Source organism: Falco cherrug, chromosome 1, assembly GCF_023634085.1.
Source record: "Falco cherrug isolate bFalChe1 chromosome 1, bFalChe1.pri, whole genome shotgun sequence".
NCBI lineage: Eukaryota > Metazoa > Chordata > Aves > Falconiformes > Falconidae > Falco > Falco cherrug.
Window position 1 is genome coordinate 121,303,543 of NC_073697.1, and position 23,577 is coordinate 121,327,119.

Consider the following 23,577-nt stretch of genomic DNA (forward strand, 5'->3'; position numbering starts at 1 on the left):
GAAGAAGACAGGGGCCTTATCAAATAAAAGGAGATGTAAATGGCTTGTAACAAGCAATGCGATATAGTGTTGGCCTGTACTTGCTGTTTGTTGTGACATGTTAATTGGCCACGACTTGTTCTGCTTTGCCAACGTAACTGAAGTCATAGCACATATACCGTACTACAATACTTTATTCCAATAAAGGTTTTTTTTGTTTGGTTTTTTTGGGGTTTTTTTTGTTGTTGTTTGTTTGTTTGCTTTGGGTTTTTTTGGTTGTTTGTTTTTTGAGTTGTTGCGGTTTTGGTTTGTTTGGTTTTTTTTGGTTTTGTTTTTTTTATATAGAGAATACCAACATTAGGGTTTTTGGGGAGGCTGTTTGGAACCACACAGGTAAGTCAAAGGTGCACAGAAGGTCTCAGTGACAGAGCTGCATTTCTGATTTAACAATTCAGACTAATTCTGCAGCAGGCTGGATTAAATTATTCCAGCTGGCTGGATGCTTCTCATAGGCTGTCTGTCCGACAGTCCTGCTTCTAAAAATATCAGAAGTTGGATTTGCAACACTGATCCCTGTGATAAGTAATCCTTTACTATCACCAGAAGTTACCCACTCACATTGAATATGACTGCAGTTAAGAGAAATTGCAGTAGCAGGAGAAGGCTGATGTTTCAGAATTTCCATCTTCCCCCTTTGATTCCCATTTTCTTGAATTTTATTTGGTTTTCTTAGTGGCTTTTAGCAGCAGCAAAAATAAATGTCAGTTCCAAGCTGTGTGTATAGCTTGCAATATGTATTCATTTATCTAGATACTCTTCTGCCTTTTATTTTACTTCTTATGTAGTGAATGAAGTAATTGTGTGTTTATAATCTCTGTCAGAAGAAGAAACGTGGTTTTTTATGTGTTGTGGGCTATGGTCTGTTGTTTGAAAGTCTCCAGTTGCTGAGTTTGTGAAAAGTGCATAACCCCAAATAATTAAGCTCCTTGACTTTCTGCCTTTACATTGATAAGGCTACTATAGTGCACAGCCATAAAGTCGTTGGAGGTCTTGGCAGCACATTTTTCATTATTCTGCTTGGGGGAAAAAAAAAAAAAAAGGTATGGGTTTTTATGACTTTGTCACATGGTAAAGTTAACAGGTCCCATTTCCACCATGGACTTTTGGAAGTTGTTACCTTTTTATTTTAACAAGGTAGACAGAGCTAGAACAGCAGCACTCTGGTAAATTCTGCTGTAGTTTGTACTGCTGCTGTCTGAAAGGAAGATCGTCTTTCTTATTAAATTATATGGACTCTGAAGCATTAAAACCTGTCTTGCATAGTGACATTAGGCAGCAGACACAATTGATTGGTGTCTTAGTTGGGGACTTTGCTTGACCCAAGATTTTCTTTTAATCATTGTAATACAGTAGGATGCTTATGCAAAGAGCAGGGAATTAAACACACTTAAGTATGTATCGGAGGGACAAGTAAATGCTTGATGTATTTATTTAAGTATTCCAATGCCTGCCTTTCTTGCTATGTTAGCAGTGCCAAACATATTGATGATAATCTGATACACAGTTTTAAAGCCCTTACACTCAAACTACTTAAGCATGAGTTCAGTTATTCTGCCTACTAAAGTGATAATTAGGGGCTGAAAGGTAACCAGATTATTGTAGAGATCTCTCTTGACAGCCTTTAACACCTAGTTAAATGTTAAAGCCTGGAAATTACAAGCCTCTTAGTATCATTCAGACCACAGTATATTTTGAAATAATTTGCTGTTCCTAGATTGGTTTTCATGCCATGGTGCCACTCCCATGCTGTCTAGCCTGCTCTGTGTGCCTGCCCACTTGCATAACATCTTCACTAGGCAAAAATAAGTCGCTAAGAACAAACTGCTTGCTTAGTAAGGCTGTTAGGTGGGATTTCCAGATGCGTAAAGAACATTGCAGCTGATTCAAGATACATTGGGGCTGTTTAAAAGCTTCTGCCTTGTCCGCACTTGGATTTAATTTAGATTTGTTTGAGCCAATCTGATAGTTTCCCAGTGCTGTGAGGGAGAGGCATTGCTCCTTCCCCTGACTCCTCCCCAGGTTCTCCTTGTCCCTCTGCAATGTGCTGACTTGAACATGCCTTGGAGACCTCAGTGAAAATGAAGGGTCAGATCTGGGTGGGAGTGGAGGGAAGAAGGAGCAGGAATTATCCAATTGTGATCTACTGGAATAGTTTGCACTTCTTGGGTGACTTCATCCTTGGGTATTGTTTCCATAGGAAAAAAGAGGTTTCAATGTAAAACCTGTAGTGATTTTGTCCGACACAAATAAGAACAGCAGTAACAAGGCAGTGTCATGGGAGTTAGTGTGCAATTAGCAGTCAAACAGTGTAATCCTGCAATGATTTTTCTCTAGTTGCCTACAATGGCTAAAGCCTAAGCCAGCAAATATTCATTGCTATTCTTACCTGCACTAGCTAAATTAAACTAATGCACTTATACAGTTATTTTTCTTTATCCCATCTCCTCTGACAGCATTAGCCAAAGCAGAAGTGAACAGTAATTAGCAGCAACAGTCTTGAAAGCATACGTTACATTATAAAGACATGCACTCTATCATAAAGTCAGCTAGCTTGTTTACAGTTTTCTTACTATAGTTGCTGGGAGCTGTAGACATTACATTTTCCAGAGCTGAGAGCTTATCGAGAATCACTTACTTATACAGACAGCACTTGTACAGGTGGATATATATTCCAAGAACACTGTCAGCTGCCATCCTTCACTGAAAATGTGCAGCCATGCTATTCAGCGCGATTGATTTGAATCTGTGCTTGTAATTTGGAAACAGTATGTGTTCTGTAAATAAGACTTAATGGTGCAGATGCAGGTTCAGATTAGTAATTAATACTTGATCTTATTGGAACTTACCTGTCCAAAACAACTATCTGAAACTTTGAAAAACACATTCTCAAAGGCCAGAATTCATCCCACCACCTGAAAAGGAGGGGTCTAGTCTAAGGTATTTGGCCTGTTGTTTGTCTCTGCTCTGTCGTCAAGGGAGATGCATCTCCACAGAGTGATTTGTCCTGTCCTACAAGATGCATCTCTGGCCCTCAGGAATGATCATCCTCTGAAGATGCTAATCTCTTTCTATTCACTGTAGGAGGCATTCAGATAACTAGATGAATCCTGCATATGTGCATGACTGACTGACAGCAGTTTCCACTTAGCTAGGTTTGCTGCTTTTATTGAGGAAAAACTGAAGGTCTCTGTTAGCAAATACCAGACATTACCAGTACTTCAATACCACTTTCAAAACCAGGGAGCTTAGTTAGTTAGTATTGCAGAACAATGCTCTATGTTTTTACCTTTTGTTGCAGTCTATGACTGATGAATTTATAGCTTAAAACCTCTTAAAAATGATGCTGATACATCATATCAAGTGCAACGGTATGCTTCAACCAGATTTTTGCTTTGTTCTTCAGTCAACTTGCTTTTGTTTGAATATTGCTCTTCTGTAAATTGGAATAGCAAAGCAAGGACCTTATTTACTACAGCATTCTTAACTTTCAGCTTGTAAAGGAGTAATACATCATATGTTCACTTATCACAGAATTTAACGAAGGCAACCAGCAGTCAAATGTGTAAGACATGAATAATTTCATAAAAAAGCTGGCATTATTATACATCTATGTATCTTATAAAACAAAGCAAATTATTACCATCAATTATAATACCATCATTTGACAACTCTGCAATTAATTTCCTACTCTTAAATAACTGCTGTTGCACAGTGCCAAAGAAAATGCCATGCATTAACTGACTCATCACCAGAGTCTGTGATAGATAGTACAGATGGTAATTTGATTATTCATCTCCAAGAAAATAAATGCTTTATTATGAAAACCTATTCATTTAGGTCTTCTGAAAGAATGATGACAGGGATAACTAGAGTGTCTTTAAAAATAATCCCTACAGGAATATACAGTTATTCTGAAGCATTATTTCATTTGTTAAGGTTTGTGGAGTAGAGTTGCGTGCTAGATAGTTCACAGACATGTCACAAAGCTGAAGAAAGTCTACAGAACCCACGCATCTTTTCTATGTAAAAAAGTTCCTACGTATGAAAAATGGAAAGGCTCTGCTTTGTCTACTAGAAAGTCTGAAAAATTTACTATACATCTTGAAAAACTACTCCATATACAAGACTAAAATATTTATGCAGCAAGAGTAATGGGCCATCCTGCAATAGCTAGCAGGATCATGAAATGATGGTCTTTCCTGGGACTATTACAGACATGTATTTAAAATACAAAGCGAGTACCAATTCTGCCATGGTTCACTTGTGGATTTAACTTTATTTCTTGAGGAGACCAACAGACTTCTGTAGAACCATCTCTAAAATTAAGTATCACCTTATTTTCACATGATTCAAAGACAGAATGATACTCAATGTAAAGTGTTACACACCAGTAAGTAGCAAAAGTAGCACTTTCACAAGAATTTGAAGCACTTTCAGTATTACTTTGTGGTTAATCTTGTATTTGCATTTACTAGAGATATAAAAGACCTATCAAAAGATACTCCATTACTTTGTAAGTAGCGCATATGAGAATATAGGCTTGCATATGCATACAATAAATACAACAGTTTCATTTTTAGATATGTCACACAATTTTCAGTGCATAAGGGAAAAAAAAAAAAAAAAAAAAGCAAGTCCCCAATTTTCAGAATCGATAAAGGGAAACAATTTTTATGAGTGCAAATTAGTTTGTAATTTGTAATACTAAAAAAGTACTCAGGCAGGAACGGAAAGCAAGTAATTCATACTGGTTCATTTGTAACTCCAAGTATGTTGACATACCTCCCCAGAGAAAGCCTGTCCATTGAGTAGGTGCTCTGATCCCTGGCTGTCTTCACTTCCAAAATGTAACCGGATTTCCTCTAAGCGGTGACTATACGTCATCGGTCCTCCAGAGATGTTGACCAAATGCTCTTTGTCTAATCGTAGAGATACATGTCTCCCTGTATTATACATTGTCCCACTGACCTAAACAAAATGGGGGGGGGGAAAAAAGCATTTTTTTCAAAATAATCTGTAAATCCTGGAAAGTAGTTATACATACTTCAAGATTTTGCTCTTTACACATCTTCATTTAAATGTAGCAAGACATCTTATTGTTGTGAGATGATATACACAACCTGAGGTTATGCTTCAACTTCTGCTTTGAATCTTTTACACTATATTCAAATATTTTGCTAAATCCATATGTACATATTTTAGCCAGGGGCACATGGTTAATACAGTGAATAGTAATATTACACTTCTAAGCAGGCTTTTAAATATTTTTTTATGCAAGGTCTGAATAATGGCTTCATTACACAATTTCTGCACTGAAAATGGGAACATTTCAGCTGACATAAATTATTTAAATACACTTGAACAAATCTGAAATTTAAGTCTTTTTTCCTTCTTTTAATATTTACAACAAAGTTATCCAAAACTAAAGGTGCTGCAAAAAGCAGAGATATAATTATTCATAAATAGGGAGCCCTACTCCTACTGGAGCCGCAGGTAAAGAAATTCATTGTTGTCCTCTGGAAGTCTCTTTGTTTTCTTATGAATATTTTATGTTTACAACTGCCGGATATTTTAGCCATAGTAGTACAGAATTAATTACAATTCGATCATGTATATCTCTCTAGTTCCTACTACACCTCACATAGCTATAATGCTCTTAAAGATTCATCTTTATTTTTAAAAAGACTGGATGTTGTGCTTCATTTGCAAACTGATTTACAGCTGCTGTAAGGAAAAAGAAAATAATTGTGGAAATTTTTCATATGGAATATAATTCTGTCATGATTTCCACTGTCACAGGAAAAGTTCCAAGAGCAAGAGATTCCCTAATTTATGCCATTAGAAAGTGAAATATGCCAGTTTGAATTAAAGCAGAACTGTGATTTATTTAAAAACATTCTGCATGGATACAAATGGTACACTTGAATAATATTCATTTCCTTTAAGAAGAGGAAGCGTAGCAATAATATGCTTTGTTGCACTTCAATTTAAAATTAAAGACATGACTATTATGTATTATATCCTATACTACATCAGTGCTATAGTAATTAACATTGCTGCAGTGTCATTTTATCTGTAATACTAATTACTGAGTTTAAATGACCTGTTTTCTTGCACAGTATGTTGTAAAAAGTTACACTGAACAGACTGTGCAATAGAACTAAATGGATGAGATTAAACAGCCTTTGATTGTTGCTTTTTAAAAAAACTTTGATACAGATGTTCCATTTTTTGTGTTTATTCCAATTCAAAATAAGCAGTAATAAATTTCTTATGAAAAGTAATAAACACAAATAATCTTATTCATTGCAAATAAAACACAATGATCTTATTTATAAATGCTGCTTAGTTTTTCTGCTTGACTTTGCATGCATCATAATTAAATACCAAGTTCAGTTTAATAGGTGGAAGGTCAGTTTATTGAATTCGGTTTCAGTACACTGCATGTGAATGACATAAAATTGCTAATCATAAGTAACAAATGTAGATTAAAAACAAATAGGGGAAAATGGTTTAATGCCTCTTACATTTGGAAACTCATGCTTCACTGAACACAGTTAAATTTAGCAACTATGCAAAATATTCAGAATCCATTTTCTGACTTAAATTGGTACAAATCTCAAATTAGGTTACCATTATTTTCTCTCTCAAGGTAAAAGTGACCCAAATAACCCCTAATATGAATCAAATAACTCTCTGCAGAGCAGAGAGGGGAAATTATAAGAGGCAAATTTATGAACAGGAGTAACATTTGTCTTTCTCATTTCTCCCCTCATAAAAATGCAGTGCTTGTAATGAGGCTGCATCGACTGTTCTAAAACAGAATTTCCCCACATAACTGCAGACGAAGAATACAAGTAGTGCAAGGAAGGATCTGACATGCCTCATTTCTGACCTGCAGGGAGGGAGGAACACTTCAAGGGAGACTCTAAAAATCTCCTCCATGGACACACAGACTTGTCACCACGTAGGACAAAATCCAAGAATTTCCATATAAAAAATGCAAGACCTTGCCCTTTCATCTGCCTTCTTAGGTTTAAATGAAGCACTACTATTCTTGTTGTCAGTGTGTGCCCAGGGGAAGAGTAGCTGCATATACTAGTCCAGATGCAGGACCAAACTGCACCCTCAGAACATGCCCAAGCCCATTTCTTTTCTCGAGTGTCAACAGACACCACCATTACTGGCAGCTTTTAATGGGCACTTCTTTCATGGGCATTTGCTTACTACAAGAAGAACAGAAGTGTCTTATATTTGCCAGCTACTCAGATTATATCTGAATGAAAAATCAAAATATTTAGGAACATTTTTTAAAAATATATTTCTGGAGACTTTCTGACTTGTATGGTAGGCTGTGCTTAATTGTGGGAAGTACCACCATAATGCTATGTAAAATTGTTTATTGCAGTTCAGGATACTGTCTGTTTTATATACAACCCCCAAATTTTATCACCTTTAAAAGCGTGCATTTCAAATATAACCATTTACAGTTGTTAGGACACAGTCACATAAACACAATTCCTTTCTCTTTGTGAGCTCAAAGTGCACAAATGCATTATATTCAGTAGGAAAGTGTCATGCAAAAAACAATGCAAGAAAAAAAGAAGTTTGTCTTCCATTGTTTTCAGCAGAAAACAACACATTGTCTTTTCACTATGCAGTTTCAACTGCTACTGGAGAAAAAGAAGGTTCCAATCTTATTCACTATGTGAACCTACCGATAAAAGAAAGATTTTCCATATTTTACGGTACTGAGCCTTTAAAGTAATGGTGCACCCTCATTTTAGAAGATCAAACTGAGTCAGTTTTGTTGAAAGCAGTTGCATGTGGTCTTGTAAAAAGCTGCAGGCACAGAAGTGAACAAGGAGGTATTTCCTGTATTTTGTACGTTCTCCTACAGCAGTATGAAGACTGGGGTACCGTCTGGGAAAGACATTGACTCTGCCTGGTACTGTCAGCAATATCTACTACTCCAGAAAGCATTGCATTTATTTTTTATAGCATTCTGTGGACTGGATAAAATGTTATAGGGTAGTTTAAAAGGATAATAGAAAAGATCTGTTAATATCTATATAACTATTTTCCTAATATGTCAGACTAATCTTTGGTGCTAAGTCCTTCATAGTGATGGCCTTTGTGTTGCTTCTTGCTCTGCTATCTAGTAACCCTTTGGTTCTGTAAGTTATATAAAGATGTAAACACAGCAAACAAACTTGGGGAAAAAAGAGCACTAGATCCTATTTTTCAGAAGGATCAATATTCACATTTATCTTATGCACTAGAAATGAGACTGCAGTAAAGAAAATATATATTAAAATGTCAGTAAGACCCTGTCTGAGAAAACAGCGAAGACCAACATTGTCAAAGTTAATGATCATATCACACTCTCAGTTGATCCCGTTTTCCTCATGCACTAAGAAACATTTCCAAACAGGTTATTTTACCTGTGGCAAAATCCCCACGTAGAACAGAGCATGTTGTTGGGCTTCAACCTTAATTGCAGAACAGTTCAACTTTGGTAGACTTTAATTAAATTATTAACATATTCCTGATGTAGTTATTTTCTATTTAATCTCACTACTTCTAATTCTTGCTTCACAGAGCTTTGTGCACATAATTCCCCAGCAGCATTATTCTCTCTTTATCTTGATGCAAGACAGCCACACAGGCGCACGCTGCTAATATATTCTATACTACGTTTCTAAGTAAGATCTGAATACTCATGTGGTATCCGTGTATAACTTGCTGGCCCTGTGATCACAAAAAAGCCCCAATTCTGCGCTTTGAAAGGTGGAACACAAGCAATGTCAATACAAATGCATCCCTAATAAACACAAACTCTTTGATGCATGTTTATCTTGAAACTCTGCAGACTTTCATGACCATTAGGAAAAAGAATCCCAACACATTTTTTTGCCTAATGATGTTCTTTAACCCTGCAGCTGTGGAAGTATTTTTGTTGTGTCCTAGTTAACTGTACGTATTGTTCCCTTCATCTTTTCTTCCACAACTAGTCCTGAACTAAATATTTTTCAGAACTTTGTGGCCTACATCTTCACATTACAGTGTGTGTTAAAATAGCCTTCAAAACCCTAAGCAGGAGAAGTGACGGAAAAAGAAGCCTGTTTCAGGGCAAAGCCATGCTAGAAATGTGCGCAGGGGATGCAAAAGGAAAGGAGAGGGAGCTGAGGTGGCTTCTTTGCCTTTCAATCCCACGCTTACGTTAGCAGTTCACTTGCATCTTTCTTCAAAGGGTAGCACAGGCCCTCTGCTTTCTGAGGGCCTTCACAACGTAATGAAATAGTGCATTGTGGATTTATTCAGGTAAGAGTGGTCTGAAGATTAGTTCCAAGATCATTTTTAAATTTGTATCGGTCTCTACCAGTAGAGCAGCACTGAATGTAAGGAAGCAAGAAAATCAATTGTGTATGGCTGCCTGCTGTGGTGTCCTTGGATCTTATCTGCAATATTAGATGTTCCTTTCTTTAGGATGAAAATAGATACAGTCGGAAGAAGGCCTAGTACTGTGTAGGGAAGCAAATCACCAAGGGCTGAAAAGTGTTTTGAAGGTGTCGTAGTGCCCCAGTTTTATGTCCTGCAATAACCAAGTTTCGATTATCTGCCACCTGGCTTCCGTATTTCCCTCCTGGAGCCCGATGTTGCAGCAGAGCAGGAAAGCAGCTCTGCTGGCTCAGCGAGCGGTGGGCTTTCCTCCCCCGTTAGCAGCGCCTGAACTGCTCATGCCACATACTTTGTCATTACCTTTGCTTTCTGCCATTCAGTATCAATGCAGCAGCAGGCAGTGGCTGGCCTAGGGAGCACAGCACGGATCCTGTAATGCGCCGCAGGGCTTCTGCTCAGCTCTTCTCCTTAGCAGCTTCATGGAAGCACCTGGTGCTCCGTGGAAACACTAAAACATGGACACTAATACTAAACTGAGCATCTGCCATCTGTGGGTCTCAAGAGTTTTTTTTTAAATGCTAAAATAAGTCTGCAATTGTTTTTTGTCTCACTAGGGTAAGTCAACATTAATACCAGGTGGTTTTGTTTTCTTCTTGACACTTGGGACAGGTTTGTCCTACGCAAAATTCCACTCTGTAGCTCAGGTCACCTGAACCTGAGTTCCTAAGTGCAGTGATAAACTCAATCATGTTTTTCTGAGTCCTTCAAGCAAGTTCCTTTCATTTAATGTTCTTTTTGGTAGTTGTTCATAGAATCTTGACCAGACCATATTATGTGATACGAAGTACCATTCTCATTGATTTAAACGGATTGTACTGTAGTAAGTACCTTGTACCTCTCATGTGCAAAGCAACGACTTCACAGTTTGAACACAGAGTTTACACAGACCTCAGGGCAAGTCTGTGATTTGAAATCTGACTTTAGGGACAGTGACAAAGCATTGCACCAAACTAGAATTTCAAATGTAACCTACTAAGGCACGCTGCTTTGCTTTCTACAGCAGAATTACATTCCCTTAATTCAAAGCAGTGGCTATAGAAAAACATTTATTTTCTTAATATTGTGCTTATGGCATCCAGTTAGTTTTACAAGTACTTTTATGCTGCTGGCTCGATTTTCTGGCTGCTGTTAGAGTGGACCCAAGCTGGAACATAGAAGGATTTTAGTTTTCTTCTTAGTTACTCAACAGTTATTTAAAAAGGTTATTCTTGTTCTTTAAAGTCTTCTCTTAAAGAGGAGAGTGATATAATCAAATAGAAGACAATTGTTCTATAGATTTTCCAAACTTTTGAGAGCTCTGTCCTTGTCCTGAAGTTTTCTGTGTGTATATACACAGACGCATGCACAGACCTAAGAATTTTTTAAATTGTTTTTAAACAACTGCTATCTGCAGATCATTCAGTTTTATTTAAGTGCTTTTGATGAATACTTGTACATTTGCATAGTTAGTTTTCATAATAATTTTTGCTTGCCTTTACCTTGATGCTTAATCATTTTATGCAACAGTATGTAAAGAAATTATGGGAATGCTGCTAGTACAACATAATTTTCAAAATCATGCTTCCAATAAATGGCATGCTTCTTAACCTTGTAAGTTATGGTCTTCTATAGATTTGCCTATAAGCGTCTCGGGGCCTTAGGCACAGACACACATTCAAAATATTTCATGTTTTATTTTTGAAGGCAATGTTAAGGCAGATTCCAGCTGTGCGTCCTGCAAGCTTTCCTTGCTGCCAGCAGAGAGCACTGCTGACCCATCCCAGGCAGCTTCCACCTTTATTCCATGGGGACTTCCACAGCCAGGAAGAAAATAAAAACTAATCTTTTTTGTGTGACACGACTGTAATCCGTGGCTTTAGTTTCAGAAGTGGTGGTGTCAGCTGTAGGACTCTCAGAATTGTGGGCTCTGTTGCAATAAGCAGGTTTCTTGTCTACGACAGAGTGCTGGCGGGATGCAGGCTCAGCAGGTTGCTTGGAGGCCATCGGATAAGCAAAATATCCTGACTGCCTTTCTGGCAAGAATCCAATAGATCTTATGTTATGTTTATTAAAAAAAAAAATGGAAGGGAGGGAAATAAAGATAAGGAAATACCAGAGTTTTGATACAGTGCCACTCACTGGGAGGGAACTGCAATATAATTGCTGAGCTTTTGAAGAACAACAGGCATCATCATCAATATTTGATTAAAAAAGGCCTGCGTGAAAAATGTAAAATATAAGAGAGAAGTGTAAAGACTAAAATAATCTTTTCATCTTCTTAGTTGAAAAGTTTTAAAAAGGATATGATGTTAATGAGTCCAATTAACCCATTTACCTGCCTAATGTAATGTGTTATGTATCAGCATATGGCACGACACACTTTTTTTTGCTTTTTAGAGCACCATTTTCAGTAAGCATCTTTCCCATTCACTGCTGCGCAGTTTTGCCTGTTTACTTCCTTTAAGTGACTGATCTGTAAAAAACTTGGAGCAAACCTCATAAATTAAATATTCAGGCTTACTGGCTAATGAGCACAATATGTCAATTTTCAGTGATCAAAATAATGTGCTTCAATAATGTATACACCATTCTGTAACAAAAATATAATTTTAATAGAGGACCCGCAGGGTCATGGTTAGTCTGAGATAATTATATGCCACAGGATGTGAACGAATGAAACTGCTCCTAGGACATCGGTAATAGCCCACAGAGTCTATATACCACATGCTGCCTTTTAAGGGATAATAAAGTGCTTTATTGTATTTCCACTACTCTGTTAATGCAGTGATTTTTGCTTGTTAGTAACTATGGAGCCTAAAGCAGATGCAGCCAAATTTATGGTGTTGACAGCGTTAATAATTGCTGGGCACGCTGACTCTAGCTTTACAGTAAATTCATGCTCAACCACAGGTAAATCATAGAAAGTAGGTGAACTTCATCCCAGAGCTTTCATTGGATTTTTTAAATTAAAATCAAATTATTGAAATAGACAAGCAGAAAAATTGGCTTCTGCGACTGGATAAGGGATCGGCTTGCACCAATGCTGGCTGAAGGCTGGAGGGACCACAAGGATTTGAAGAGGGGGATATGTCTTGCTGCCAAGAGCTTCCTGCATGGAGGGATCCATTACGTGCTGTTTGGGTTGGAAAAAAGAAATACTGAAGAACTGAAGAAGGGAAAGCAGCCTGGATCTCCATGTTCACCGCTTCTGTTATGTAGTATTATCGTGAAACCTACAGGCTAAATATTTGCAGGCAAACTGAAGTATGGAAAAGGAATGTGTGAAAAGAAGTTATGTGGCAATGTGACCTCAAGGGACTTCCCATACAGCAAGAACCATGCAGCACGCAGTTACCCAGCAGATAAGGCAACAATAATCACAGTCACCTTCAGCCCAGTTAAATGGTGAAGGGATTATGAGACATTCTAAGTTATTTGTGATTGTATGTAGAATGGGGCAGAGACTCCATACTGAGATCATTGTCAGCTTTTGGTTTTTTTTTAAATAAATAGTATTAAGGCTTAAACAGCAGACATGGATGTGTCTGCACTGTGGTAGATTCTGGGGTGACTTTGGTTTGTTAGCAGAGAACTCAAGTTCATTGTGAGGAGCCTGTGCCGTGTTAGTGTTTAAAAAGGATCTTTCAGGGTGTTCTACACGAGACTTGCACCGTCCAGTTGCAGAACTAGACTCAGCAATTCGCAATCCTGTGTGTCTACAGCCACCTTTTACCACTGATGGCAAGTCTCGCACTGTGCTGTGACACAGTTGCAAGCAATGTATGAAAGAGGGAAAACTTACATTTGCGTGCTCCTTTTAGTTTATTAACCTTATTTAGAATTAGGCTAAGTCAATAAGTAATTGAGAGAATAACTGAGGCTTGGAGAACTCATTACCCTAATTTAGTCTAGCAATCTGTACCAAGATTTTAGTTTGAAGAATCTGCACTAAAAACTGTGTTAGGGATAATTTTTGTCTCTGATAAAGGCATGTCAAAGGAGCTGCCTTTTTAAAATCTAAAGGCTTACATAAATTTTCAAAAGGTTGTAAATGGTACAGAAGCCTACAAACTTGTGAGAAATCCAGATAAATGAAAAATTACTCTTTCAATTTTTTATGTGGGTTTAAAATGTAAAATTGAATATATTAAAATCCTGAGGGTCTAATTGAGTCATTTTTTAGTGAGTGATACTGAGATGCACTGACCTTTGGTAGCTGCCTGGATTTCAGAGCTCTTCTTTCAGAGAGCTCTTTGGTTGAAATGCCAGAGTTTTTTACAATGGAATCCAGATCAGATGGAATTTATAGGACGTATATTGAAATCAGCATGTTTCACTTTCCTTATGTTTTTCCATATAGCAAGAGAGACTTTAGGCATTAGTTGCTCAATATCTCATATGATCAGTTGCATACTAATAGATGTATTCAAACTTTCTAATATCTTTATTTTGCTTGTACATTTTCTTCAATATTTTTGTTCCCAATGCAGCTTTTAAAAGAAACTTCCCTGCTGAACAGATGACATACAGTATCTTCCTGGGATACTGGGAAGTATCTTTCAAGCTAAGTACTCAAGTAACAGTGTGGTGTTGTGTAGATTATTAATATACTCACAACTTTATTTACCTCCATCTATATATCTTTAGATGTATATACATGTATCTATATATGTGCGTACATATATACATACACAGAAATAAAATCTTTTCTTTTTTACTAACGGCTGTGAATAGAAATTGGAAGGAAAATGTCCTCACACACAAGCCTAAATTAGTAAGTCAGCAAAACCTTCTTGCTGTTGTGCATCCAGAACATCAGGTTGCTGCCTGAAGGACAGAGGAGCATACAGCTTTCTGAGCAGGGTGAAGGACGCCTGTTCAAAGTTCATCTGTTTTGCACAGCAATAAAACACACTGTTATTAAGGTTAACGATACAATTTTACAGGAGCCAGAAAACCCCATTTGTTGTAGATCTTTATTTCTCTAGTTCTTTTGCTTCCAGGAAGTTCTAAATTTCTACACCTATTAAGTTTTCATAAACCCTCTAAAATAATGAACTGCTGCTTTTTGAAATCCTCTGGCCACTCTAGCCATGGAGTTCCAAGAAGGAGCAACGTACTGAACACTGCTCGAGGGAAACTGTAGTGTCTGCGTTGTGGTGTAGCTGGAGAAGCATGGTAATAGTAAGTCAGTGGAAATGTGGAGAATCTATAAAGCTCAGCTTTTTAGCCATGAAAGGGACAAAAGTTTTATCAGCTTTTTTAGCAGAACTGTAACAAGTTTTTGAAAGTAGTATATTTCACAATATCAAGCTGCTTCCCAAATCACTGCCAAGGAAAAAAATGCATCGTTATTGCAAAATAATTTCCTGAGCCCTGTATCTCTGGAGGTAAACTAGTATTTAGATAACTTGAAATTTGACCTCAATAAAATTCATTATGTGTCAAGGCAAATCCTTTGTGGCATGCAAAAATCATGAGCTATTCTGCCTAGTAGCATATTTCACTGGTGCTTTTTTGAGCAGCAGAAGAGAGCTGTTGTGTCCTGGCCTGCTTTTTCTAGTTCTTTAAAGAAGGTGAATAAATTAGCCTTTCCAGTTACAAATATGCCTGCTCCTGTTTAACAGGGGATTGTTTTACTTTTTTCGTTTTATCTGCCTCAAAAGGATTTGTATACCTTTTTATGTTGAGAAAACAGTGGAACTGCAGTAGAGGTAGAAATAAAAGAAAAACAAACAAACAAGCCCTATCCTGAACTTATCTTTGCTTTTCCTGACATTTCACTCTCTTCCAAAACTCTTTTTTTTCCCCTGATAATACACTTTAAAAATCCACAAACCCACTTTTTTTTTTTTTTTTTTTTTTTTTTTTTTAAATAAAAGCTCTCTAAAAGCATCAGTTCTAGCTTAAGTAGAGGAATCTTCTCTGTGTCCCAATATGCCTCTAATTCAAATGTGCCTGAGAGCCAATGTGCACGTTGAATGGAAGACTGGGAAACTTGGGCTGCAGCATGAACTTGAGCTCCAGGCTAAATGACAGCATAAAGACAGACCTTGCCCCTCCTGATGTTTCCAGACTTGCTGTTAAGTGTGCACATCATCAGTCCAGTGGATGTGCACACTGAACCCTCTCAACCAGAAAGCTTCCTAAAACTTCACTTATGAGCGCTCTTCTGCTAAAACTTGGTCAAGAGATGTTGTGTGTATTCTGTTGGGGTTTTTTGCTGGTTGGTTGTTTTTTTCCCCCACTCCATGCTACCTGCTGTGTTTATAGATTGCATGGCTATGTGGGAAGAGCTGTTTCTTTTTTTGGTATTCTAATCTGTACAGCTCCATGTATACTGGAGTTGTGTAAATGAGAATTTTTACAAGTAATCAAAATGACACAAAGCTCTGAATACCAAGAAGCACTATTTTCCTCTTGCATCATTCCCAAGCATGTTTATTCCATACAGAGTGAAAAGACACTTTTCCACTAGCTCAAATCAGGAAGAAATGGTGAGAAACTATTCTGAAAAAGGCTATTAGAAAAACTGATTTTCTATCATGCCAATTTACCACCAGTTCCCTTCTGTTTTGCTTGGTCACCGTGCTTACCAAAATATGGATGTATCTGGCTTTGCAGAAAAGTCCATAAGGAAAAGAGAAAGATGTTAAGGGATAAAGTTAGCTCAGGATCAGCATATGACGAAGTGCTTTTCCAATAGGGATACAATTTAGACTTGATAGGATCTTAGCTTTCCAGGCATAAAAGACAAGTTCATTTTTAACAAGCGTTTTATCATATATATTCTAAAGAGTTTCAAGGATGTTTAAGTTGTTGAAACAATAATGTTGACAAGTCCACCTTTATTATCTTCCCAGGAAGAATCTTTAAAAATAGTAGTTGATATTCGGTTATGGATCAGCACTCCCATTTATTAGTAATTGCTTTTCCTCCTATTTTTTATACCCTTTTCCTTCTCCGTGGCATGCCAGCTGGAGGCTGAATGCTCCCAAATGCCTGTGATGTGGTACCTTTCCCAACTCTAGGTGTTTGCACACGCACTTGAGTGTTCACATTCCCATTTGTGATGAATTATAGCTGGGAAGTTGAAAGGTACTGAGCATTTTATTTACAGTGTAAAGACAGCCTTGCGCTCTTTATCCTGGAGGAAGATGAGTTTTAGCGTTCATTCTCACACTCAGATTTGCTGCTCTTGCCTGCAGTAGAGGAAAATACTTTAAATGTGCTTATGTTCTTACTAACTAGATAGAACTTAGGCAGAGGTTGAACAGGAGCTTTCAAAAATTAACTCTTGCAGATCAGAATATGTATTTCCTACATGACGTTCATGAAAATTTCAGCACGCTTAGTATTTTTAACAATTTTAAATGCACAGATTCTGAAAAATGGTTCTGCCCCTGAGCTACTGAAATCTGTGAGAAGTACGGGCTTTTAATATGTTATTTGTGGCTGACACAGTCTAAAGTAAAGATAGGAAATGCTTTCAGGCCTTCACTTACCGAAAAATACCCACTCCCTGATGTAATTGAAAGATTTGTAAGTCTATTGTGGCTTATGCCTTATTATTTTCCTACCAACTACTTCTGAAGTCTCGATGATGCCTAATAAACAAGTCCTTTAATCATCTTTAAAATGACAAACCTGTTGATAAATTGAATTTTCTCCAACAAGATATTGCTATATTGATTTTAGTACTCCATTTTTAATAAGCAGAGACCGTTCAGAATTGCTTGCTATGACAGTCTTGAAAGTAGGGCATCAACTGACTTGGCAAATAGCTGAATTTATAAGGGAAGTTTTTGCTAGAACTTTAATCCGTTATCCTTCTATTGTTGACATTCATTTGCAATAAGGACACTGGGCCAAATCTGCTGCATATAAAAACCAGACAGGCATGACTTCCTAAAATTTTCTGTGGTAGATTTCCTCTTTTCAGAGGTGATTTCAGTCACCAAACTGAATTATGCATACAGCCTTAATGACAACTTCCATCGCTAAGTACGGGCATGTTGCTGAGTGAAGGGCTGGAGCTGTTTAATGGGAGCTTGGGTGAGCACCAGCAGTGAATGTGCAGGAGTTTCTAGAGGCAAGCTAGGATAGCAAGGCTGCAGAAAGGCAATGCTTTCTTTCATAAGCCGGAGTTGACCCACCAGGGCAAGGGAAGAAGGATGATACTTTTCTTAATTGCAGCGTTTCCAACAACTGGTTTCTTCACGTATAGCAGAATAACTTAAGTGCCTTCACCATTTAACAGGCAGAGATGTTCCTACCTCTGGTCTAAATCATTTTGCTAAGGAGATACGGTACACACAATGCTTCCAGATAACATTGCGGCTAATTACATTACTCAGAGAGGAAAGGTGACAGAAACCCAGTGGCTAGGGTATGTAACATTTTAAAAGATGCCTGTAACTGCAAAAGTCTACCTACTGAAAAAGGCTTATGTACCTGAATGACTACTTAGATTCCCCTTTGGTTAAATGGGCAGAAGGTTTATATGATGATAGCATGTCTGGTACTAAAGCACGCAAATACAATGGAAACAACACACAATTTGTGCACACATTAGACTAACAAAATACATGTAGGGGCAAATATCCTAAAATATTTCCATCTGAAACTGAAAAACTATTTTTGGTATTCCAGCTTCCACCTCAGCAGTGACTGTAGCTTGTGTATTGAAATTGTGTTTTTGTATATATGAAAATCCATTCTGGGACTAAAAGCATGTACATAATTATCCAAATACGTAGATGCCTATTTGCATGTCTTATTAGTGATGTGCTGCAATGCCAGCTCTTTATACAAAAGCATTCCTTTTTTTTTCACTTTTCCTACCAACTTATGCTTTCCTAGCACAAAAAAAGACTTGCAACATAAATTTAGAGAATAAAGCATAACAGAACCACCCAGGGATTACTGAACAAAATGTGATATATACAAGCTGACAATTGACAAAGTAGTAATAGATATTGAGTAAAAACCTGAATAAAAATATTATGGCCAAATCACCTTTAAGGGTTTTTAGGTTTCCAGTTTAAATACTGTGGCTTGTTGTCTTTTTCATTTATATACTAAAAAAAAAAAAATTAATACTCCTAAATCCCTGTCTTTCATTCCTTGTATGTCTTGTCACACAAAAGCAAACCAAAATCACACCAACAGCTGCCAAGATAAAAATTCTACACTCTAGGCTGGTGTTCCTCAAACTCTGGGCCCTGATGCCATCCCACTGAAATGAGGAGGCACAAAGTGACAAATGCCAGTAATTTAATTCCCCCTAGATGTGAGACTGCCAATGACCTTCACTAGCTGGCAGCAGCTGAGCCCCTTTGAGGCAGTGGAGTCCATTGTAATGACCTGCAGACACACGAAGACTGATGAACCAGAAGTGGTCTACACACGCTTAAAGTCTGAGAAATACTGATCTAGGTCAACTTTTTCCACATCTAGGCACCTTAGCAGACATGACCTCGTTCTCAGAAGTGCTGAATAAACAGAATTCTGTAAGTCATTACATTTCAACGAAGAGGGTTGCTTTTAATAATCCTAGTTAACTCCTAAATACATCCCTTAGGCTATCAGGAAAATGTTAATCCTAATGTTTTCATGTGCAATTGTGTAAACTGATTTTTTTCCCTTCATCTTTCAGTGATTTGATTAGTTTGGTCTCTTTTTTACTGTCCTCTATATATGGGCAGTCAGCACAGTTATAGTTGTAAGTCTGCTTTTCCTATAGTACCTGCTTCTGTGTACCTCTGCAGTTAAATACAAGTGGGAAGGTTCCTAGGGGCTTCTGCTCTTCTGAGTAAAACCATTGTCTGCTCTGCATCTCTATTCTTCCTGATGTTTGCAGAACAACTTCTGAACGCTTTCTGCAATTTGCTGTCTGAAAGATACCTAAATCCTGAAAAAAGCATGTAGCACAAGAATGCGTGTGTTCTTCCTGACTGAAAATGCTCAGTAAATGTTCAGCTTTTCATTTCCACAGTGCAGTGCTTCATCCAAGCTAGGGAACATATTTTTCTCCTGATCAAGGCTGTGGGACAGTTTAGAAATTCTTATCTAAATGTGCATCTGGTAGTGCTGTAAGAGCATATGACACAGGAACAATTCAAAACACATTGTCAGCACTGACCTACCTTCACTTCTGAGTCTGAAAGGATGAACATACCATTCTGCATCTCTACTGTTGTTACAGCCTGATTATTATCCTATAGGAATCAGCAGAAGCAAAATCAGGTGATAGTTGTCCAGATAGTTGTAAATTTTACTAACTCCTTATTAAAAAACCTCCCTATCTCTGTGGAAAATTCCTATTTGCCCGTAGGGAAATCTAGAAGCTTCTCTAGAAAGCACTGAAAAAAGCACATTATGGTCCTTGTATAGGATCCCGAAACTGTTTTGCTACAGAAGTTTATAGGGACAGAATTCTCTAACATACTGTTTCAAATGTCCCAAACTGAGAGACCTCAGTTTCTGCTACAGGATATCTGTATGAAGGAGGGCATTAAAAAAGGTCAGTAGAAAAGATTAATATTTGTCTTATTAAGCATATAGAGTTTCACCATTCAGCATGCACTGCTGACTGACTGTCTTACATCTGTATTTATGTTAGTAGAAGAGGCCTATCCATTTATTTTCTGTACTCACATCATCAATTACAAGACGCTAAGCCATTAACTAGTAAGGAAAAAACCCCCACCTTTTGATTATAATTGGATAACCGATATGTTACAAATATAAAATATCTACCTGCAGTATTTTTGTTCTTATTCCCAAAATGTGCTCCCTACCCTAGTCACCAGGTACTCGGAAGTCCTTCTGCCCCTGCCCCAGCAATGCTATATGCAAAGTCTAACTCTGGGATAAATGCACATACAAAACAGCACCAGCTATGGCAAAGAGATTGAGCAAACCCTTGTAAAGCACAGAACAAAGCATGGACTAAAATCCTGGATGACTGGACCAACTTCACATACTTTTAATGAATATTTTAGCTGAATATATCAGCCCAGACGGAATAATCCTGTGGTATCCCAGCACAAGGCTGCAGTAATAGCTAACCTACCAACATGCTGTTTCTAGCAAATCAGAGACCTAAGGCTTAATCTACATCATCTAGAAAGCATGTGTGCAGAAAATGTGTAATGCCAGATCTTCCTATGAAAAAGAAGATTAAGGCTGAAAAAGGATTAGAAATTAATTAAGGAGCTTCTTCATGTTTCCTGATATCCTTCTGATCTGTGACCTGCCTATCTTCAGGGTTTCTGCTACTGATGCAGTTGTTAGCGATAGTTCGAATCACAAACACTACAAAGGATTATCATTACGCTTTAGGAAGAGCTGTAGCTTGGTGGCATGGGGTTTATTTCCCAGTTCCACACTTTCAGATCTATTGCAAGGATCAGTGGGAGAACCACAGACTAGAAGCTCAACTTCCAGGGCTCACTACTAGGAGCAAGCCGCCCTTTGATGGCGGGCAGATGTGGGAAAGGGGTCAGAACCGTGAACTGGCTAATGGAACAATGGGGAGATACCAGCTCCTCTCTGATCAAGCTCTTCCGTTTCCCAGAGTTAAGCAAAATTGATCCAGGGCTCAGCTTTGCCAGCAGGACAGCGATGGGATGGTTTGGCAGCCTACGGCATAGATACACCATACAACAGCAACAAGTTAGATGCTAACGTGAAAAACATTACATCTTGGGAAGTTGCATTCAAGCTTTGCAGTGTGCTCACTGAAAGTTTTAAACCTAAGTGCTCCACTTACAGATTAAGAGTATGCAGCAGGGAAGAATTAATTCTGATTGATACTAATTAATTCGAGTTACTATTAATCATTTTGAAATTAATTACAGTATTCACTATGCAGACCGTTTCTCACTTATGATATGGGGTGTTTCCATTTTCTGGACCTTGATTATACTCTAAAATTCAACCTTCACCCCAGCAAGGGAGAACAATTATTATTTTGTTTGGAATTCACATCTTAATTTCCACACAAATGGAATTAATATGGCATGACTGTATGAGATATTCTATAAACAGGAGCCTCATCTCTTTTGTGAATATACAGCTATAAGCAGGTTCTGACGTAGAGAGTATCATATGCACTGACAGCATTTATGAAAGCAAGTGGCGATAAAAGAGCAGTAAACAACTTTTAGAGAAAGATTAGACAGTTTGGTTTCAAATTAAAACTCTAGAATTGAGCATGGAAAAGCTGGCTTGTCAAGCAGAAAGATTTTTACCGATTGTGTGTATTCTAGCACAAACACCACTCTCCTGAAGCCCCCCTAAACTCATGACATTGTCAAATTAGACAAAAATGAAGCCTTGAATATTAAATGGTTGCTTCTAAAAACGTTAATGGTATCTGAAAATTACTGTTATTATTATGTGATGCGACATGATTCAACATGAATTGAGACAAAATCAAAGCATTCATTTCTTGTTACAAAATTTTAATATATGAGTAATTCCATACAGCTGTCATGCTCAGCTCTGCGGTATTTAGTACATTCCTTTTTTCCAGCACAAATTCACAGCAGGAGGAGCCTATTCTCTCTTGCATACATCTTAGGAGTTGCTTCAATATCCATTTGCAGCTGCAGGTTACCACATTTCCATATTGCTATGGGCTGGTTTAACAGAGCTGAGAATTTCTTCTGTTCTAACTTCTCTGTCACAGAGTCTGGGGGATAAAGCAGGACGCTTCTTTGCATCCACACTGACACTCTCAGCAGATCCCACAAGCCCTTCATTCTCTCTTCCCTCTGCTTAACTCACTGTGACTAATAGGTGCAGACCACCGTCTCCAGCCGAACCTCAACACTGAAGCCTTCAGGCTGGGTTTTCACAAGCTATCAGCCCCAGACTTACTCTGCTTCCACTTAAACTGCAGCGTTGCAGTGAAACAAAATTCGATCAGTGGTGAGATGTCTGCGCTGCCTTATGTCCTCAGCTGCAGAACCTGGAGCTGCTGCTGACAAGAGGCAGTCCTACAGCCAGAAACAATATGATCCCACTGGCAGCTAATTGGCCCTAGTGAGCTAATACTAGAAAGCTGTTTAAAAACTGTCTTTGTTGAAACCTGTGCAGCCATGGATTCATACCGTCTCTGACATGCAAGAGGTCTGTTTTCAAACTACTGTCAAGTTACGTTATTTTCGCTGAGCGCCCCAATGTATGAGGTATTCACAATCTGTGCAATATGCTGCACTGATAACTAGTGAATTTCCTCTTTATTGTTTTAAAGCAAAATCCTATTTTCAGCAAAAGCTGTCATTTCACAGAATCCACAGACTTCCAAAAAGACAAACCTTTGCTTGCTACTAAAAATATACGGGAAAGGGTAACTTCAGGGAATATCTAACAGTGCCTGAAAAATACAGGAAGGGACTCAAATCTGGTATCGGTATCACATTGAAATTCCAGTGAACTTCTTACTATGGAAAATACAGTTAGCAGCTGTTCTTCTTTGTCTTCTGACAGTAAATTAGTAATAATTGTGTGGCATGTGTGTGCAAATATTTATTTATCATTAGCTTTATGATTATCTTTCTTTTTTCTTACCGCCACAGCTATTCAGCCTCACTAAGTCTTCTAACAATTACATAAAGATGCCATTTGGGAACTCTAAACTGTATGTTTTCTCCATACGTGGCACACCCAGCCTCCTGTTCTCACATATACATATAGATAACTGCATCAAATTATCTTGTATTTCATGCAGTAAACCAGATTCTAAGAATTACCATATAAACATCAGGTGAAATATATCACAGCTTAAAAGGGCCTCATTAAAATGTATTTATCAAATAACTTTTGCCAACTGGAATGGACTCAAGGAGGCTTCTTGCCATTTATTTACATGGAGCCTGGTGTTCTTTTTATCGATGTCAATGGAAACTGAGTGATTCTTCTCTCATGTTGGACTTATTGTAGTATAAATCTACTGGCTTCAGTATAGCTACTCCTGATTTACGCTGCTGTGAGAAGAGAATCAGATCTAGAGTTTATAGCTGAGAATTTGTAAGTGACCATTGAAAAGATAAAATATTTGATATGCACAGGGAAGGATGCCTTGCG

General features: G+C 37.8%; 1 protein-coding gene across 3 annotated transcripts in view; it reads right to left on the bottom strand.

The window, feature by feature from the left end:
• The window catches only part of CA10 (carbonic anhydrase 10), a 209,833-nt gene that overhangs the window by 43,813 nt on the left and 142,443 nt on the right, over nucleotides 1-23,577 (bottom strand). For all 3 annotated transcript variants that reach the window (XM_014281538.3, XM_055700766.1, XM_055700767.1), the window contains one exon: nucleotides 4,822-5,007. In XM_014281538.3, coding sequence (XP_014137013.1) covers nucleotides 4,822-5,007 — 186 coding nt within the window. The remainder of the gene's footprint in view (nucleotides 1-4,821; nucleotides 5,008-23,577) is intronic.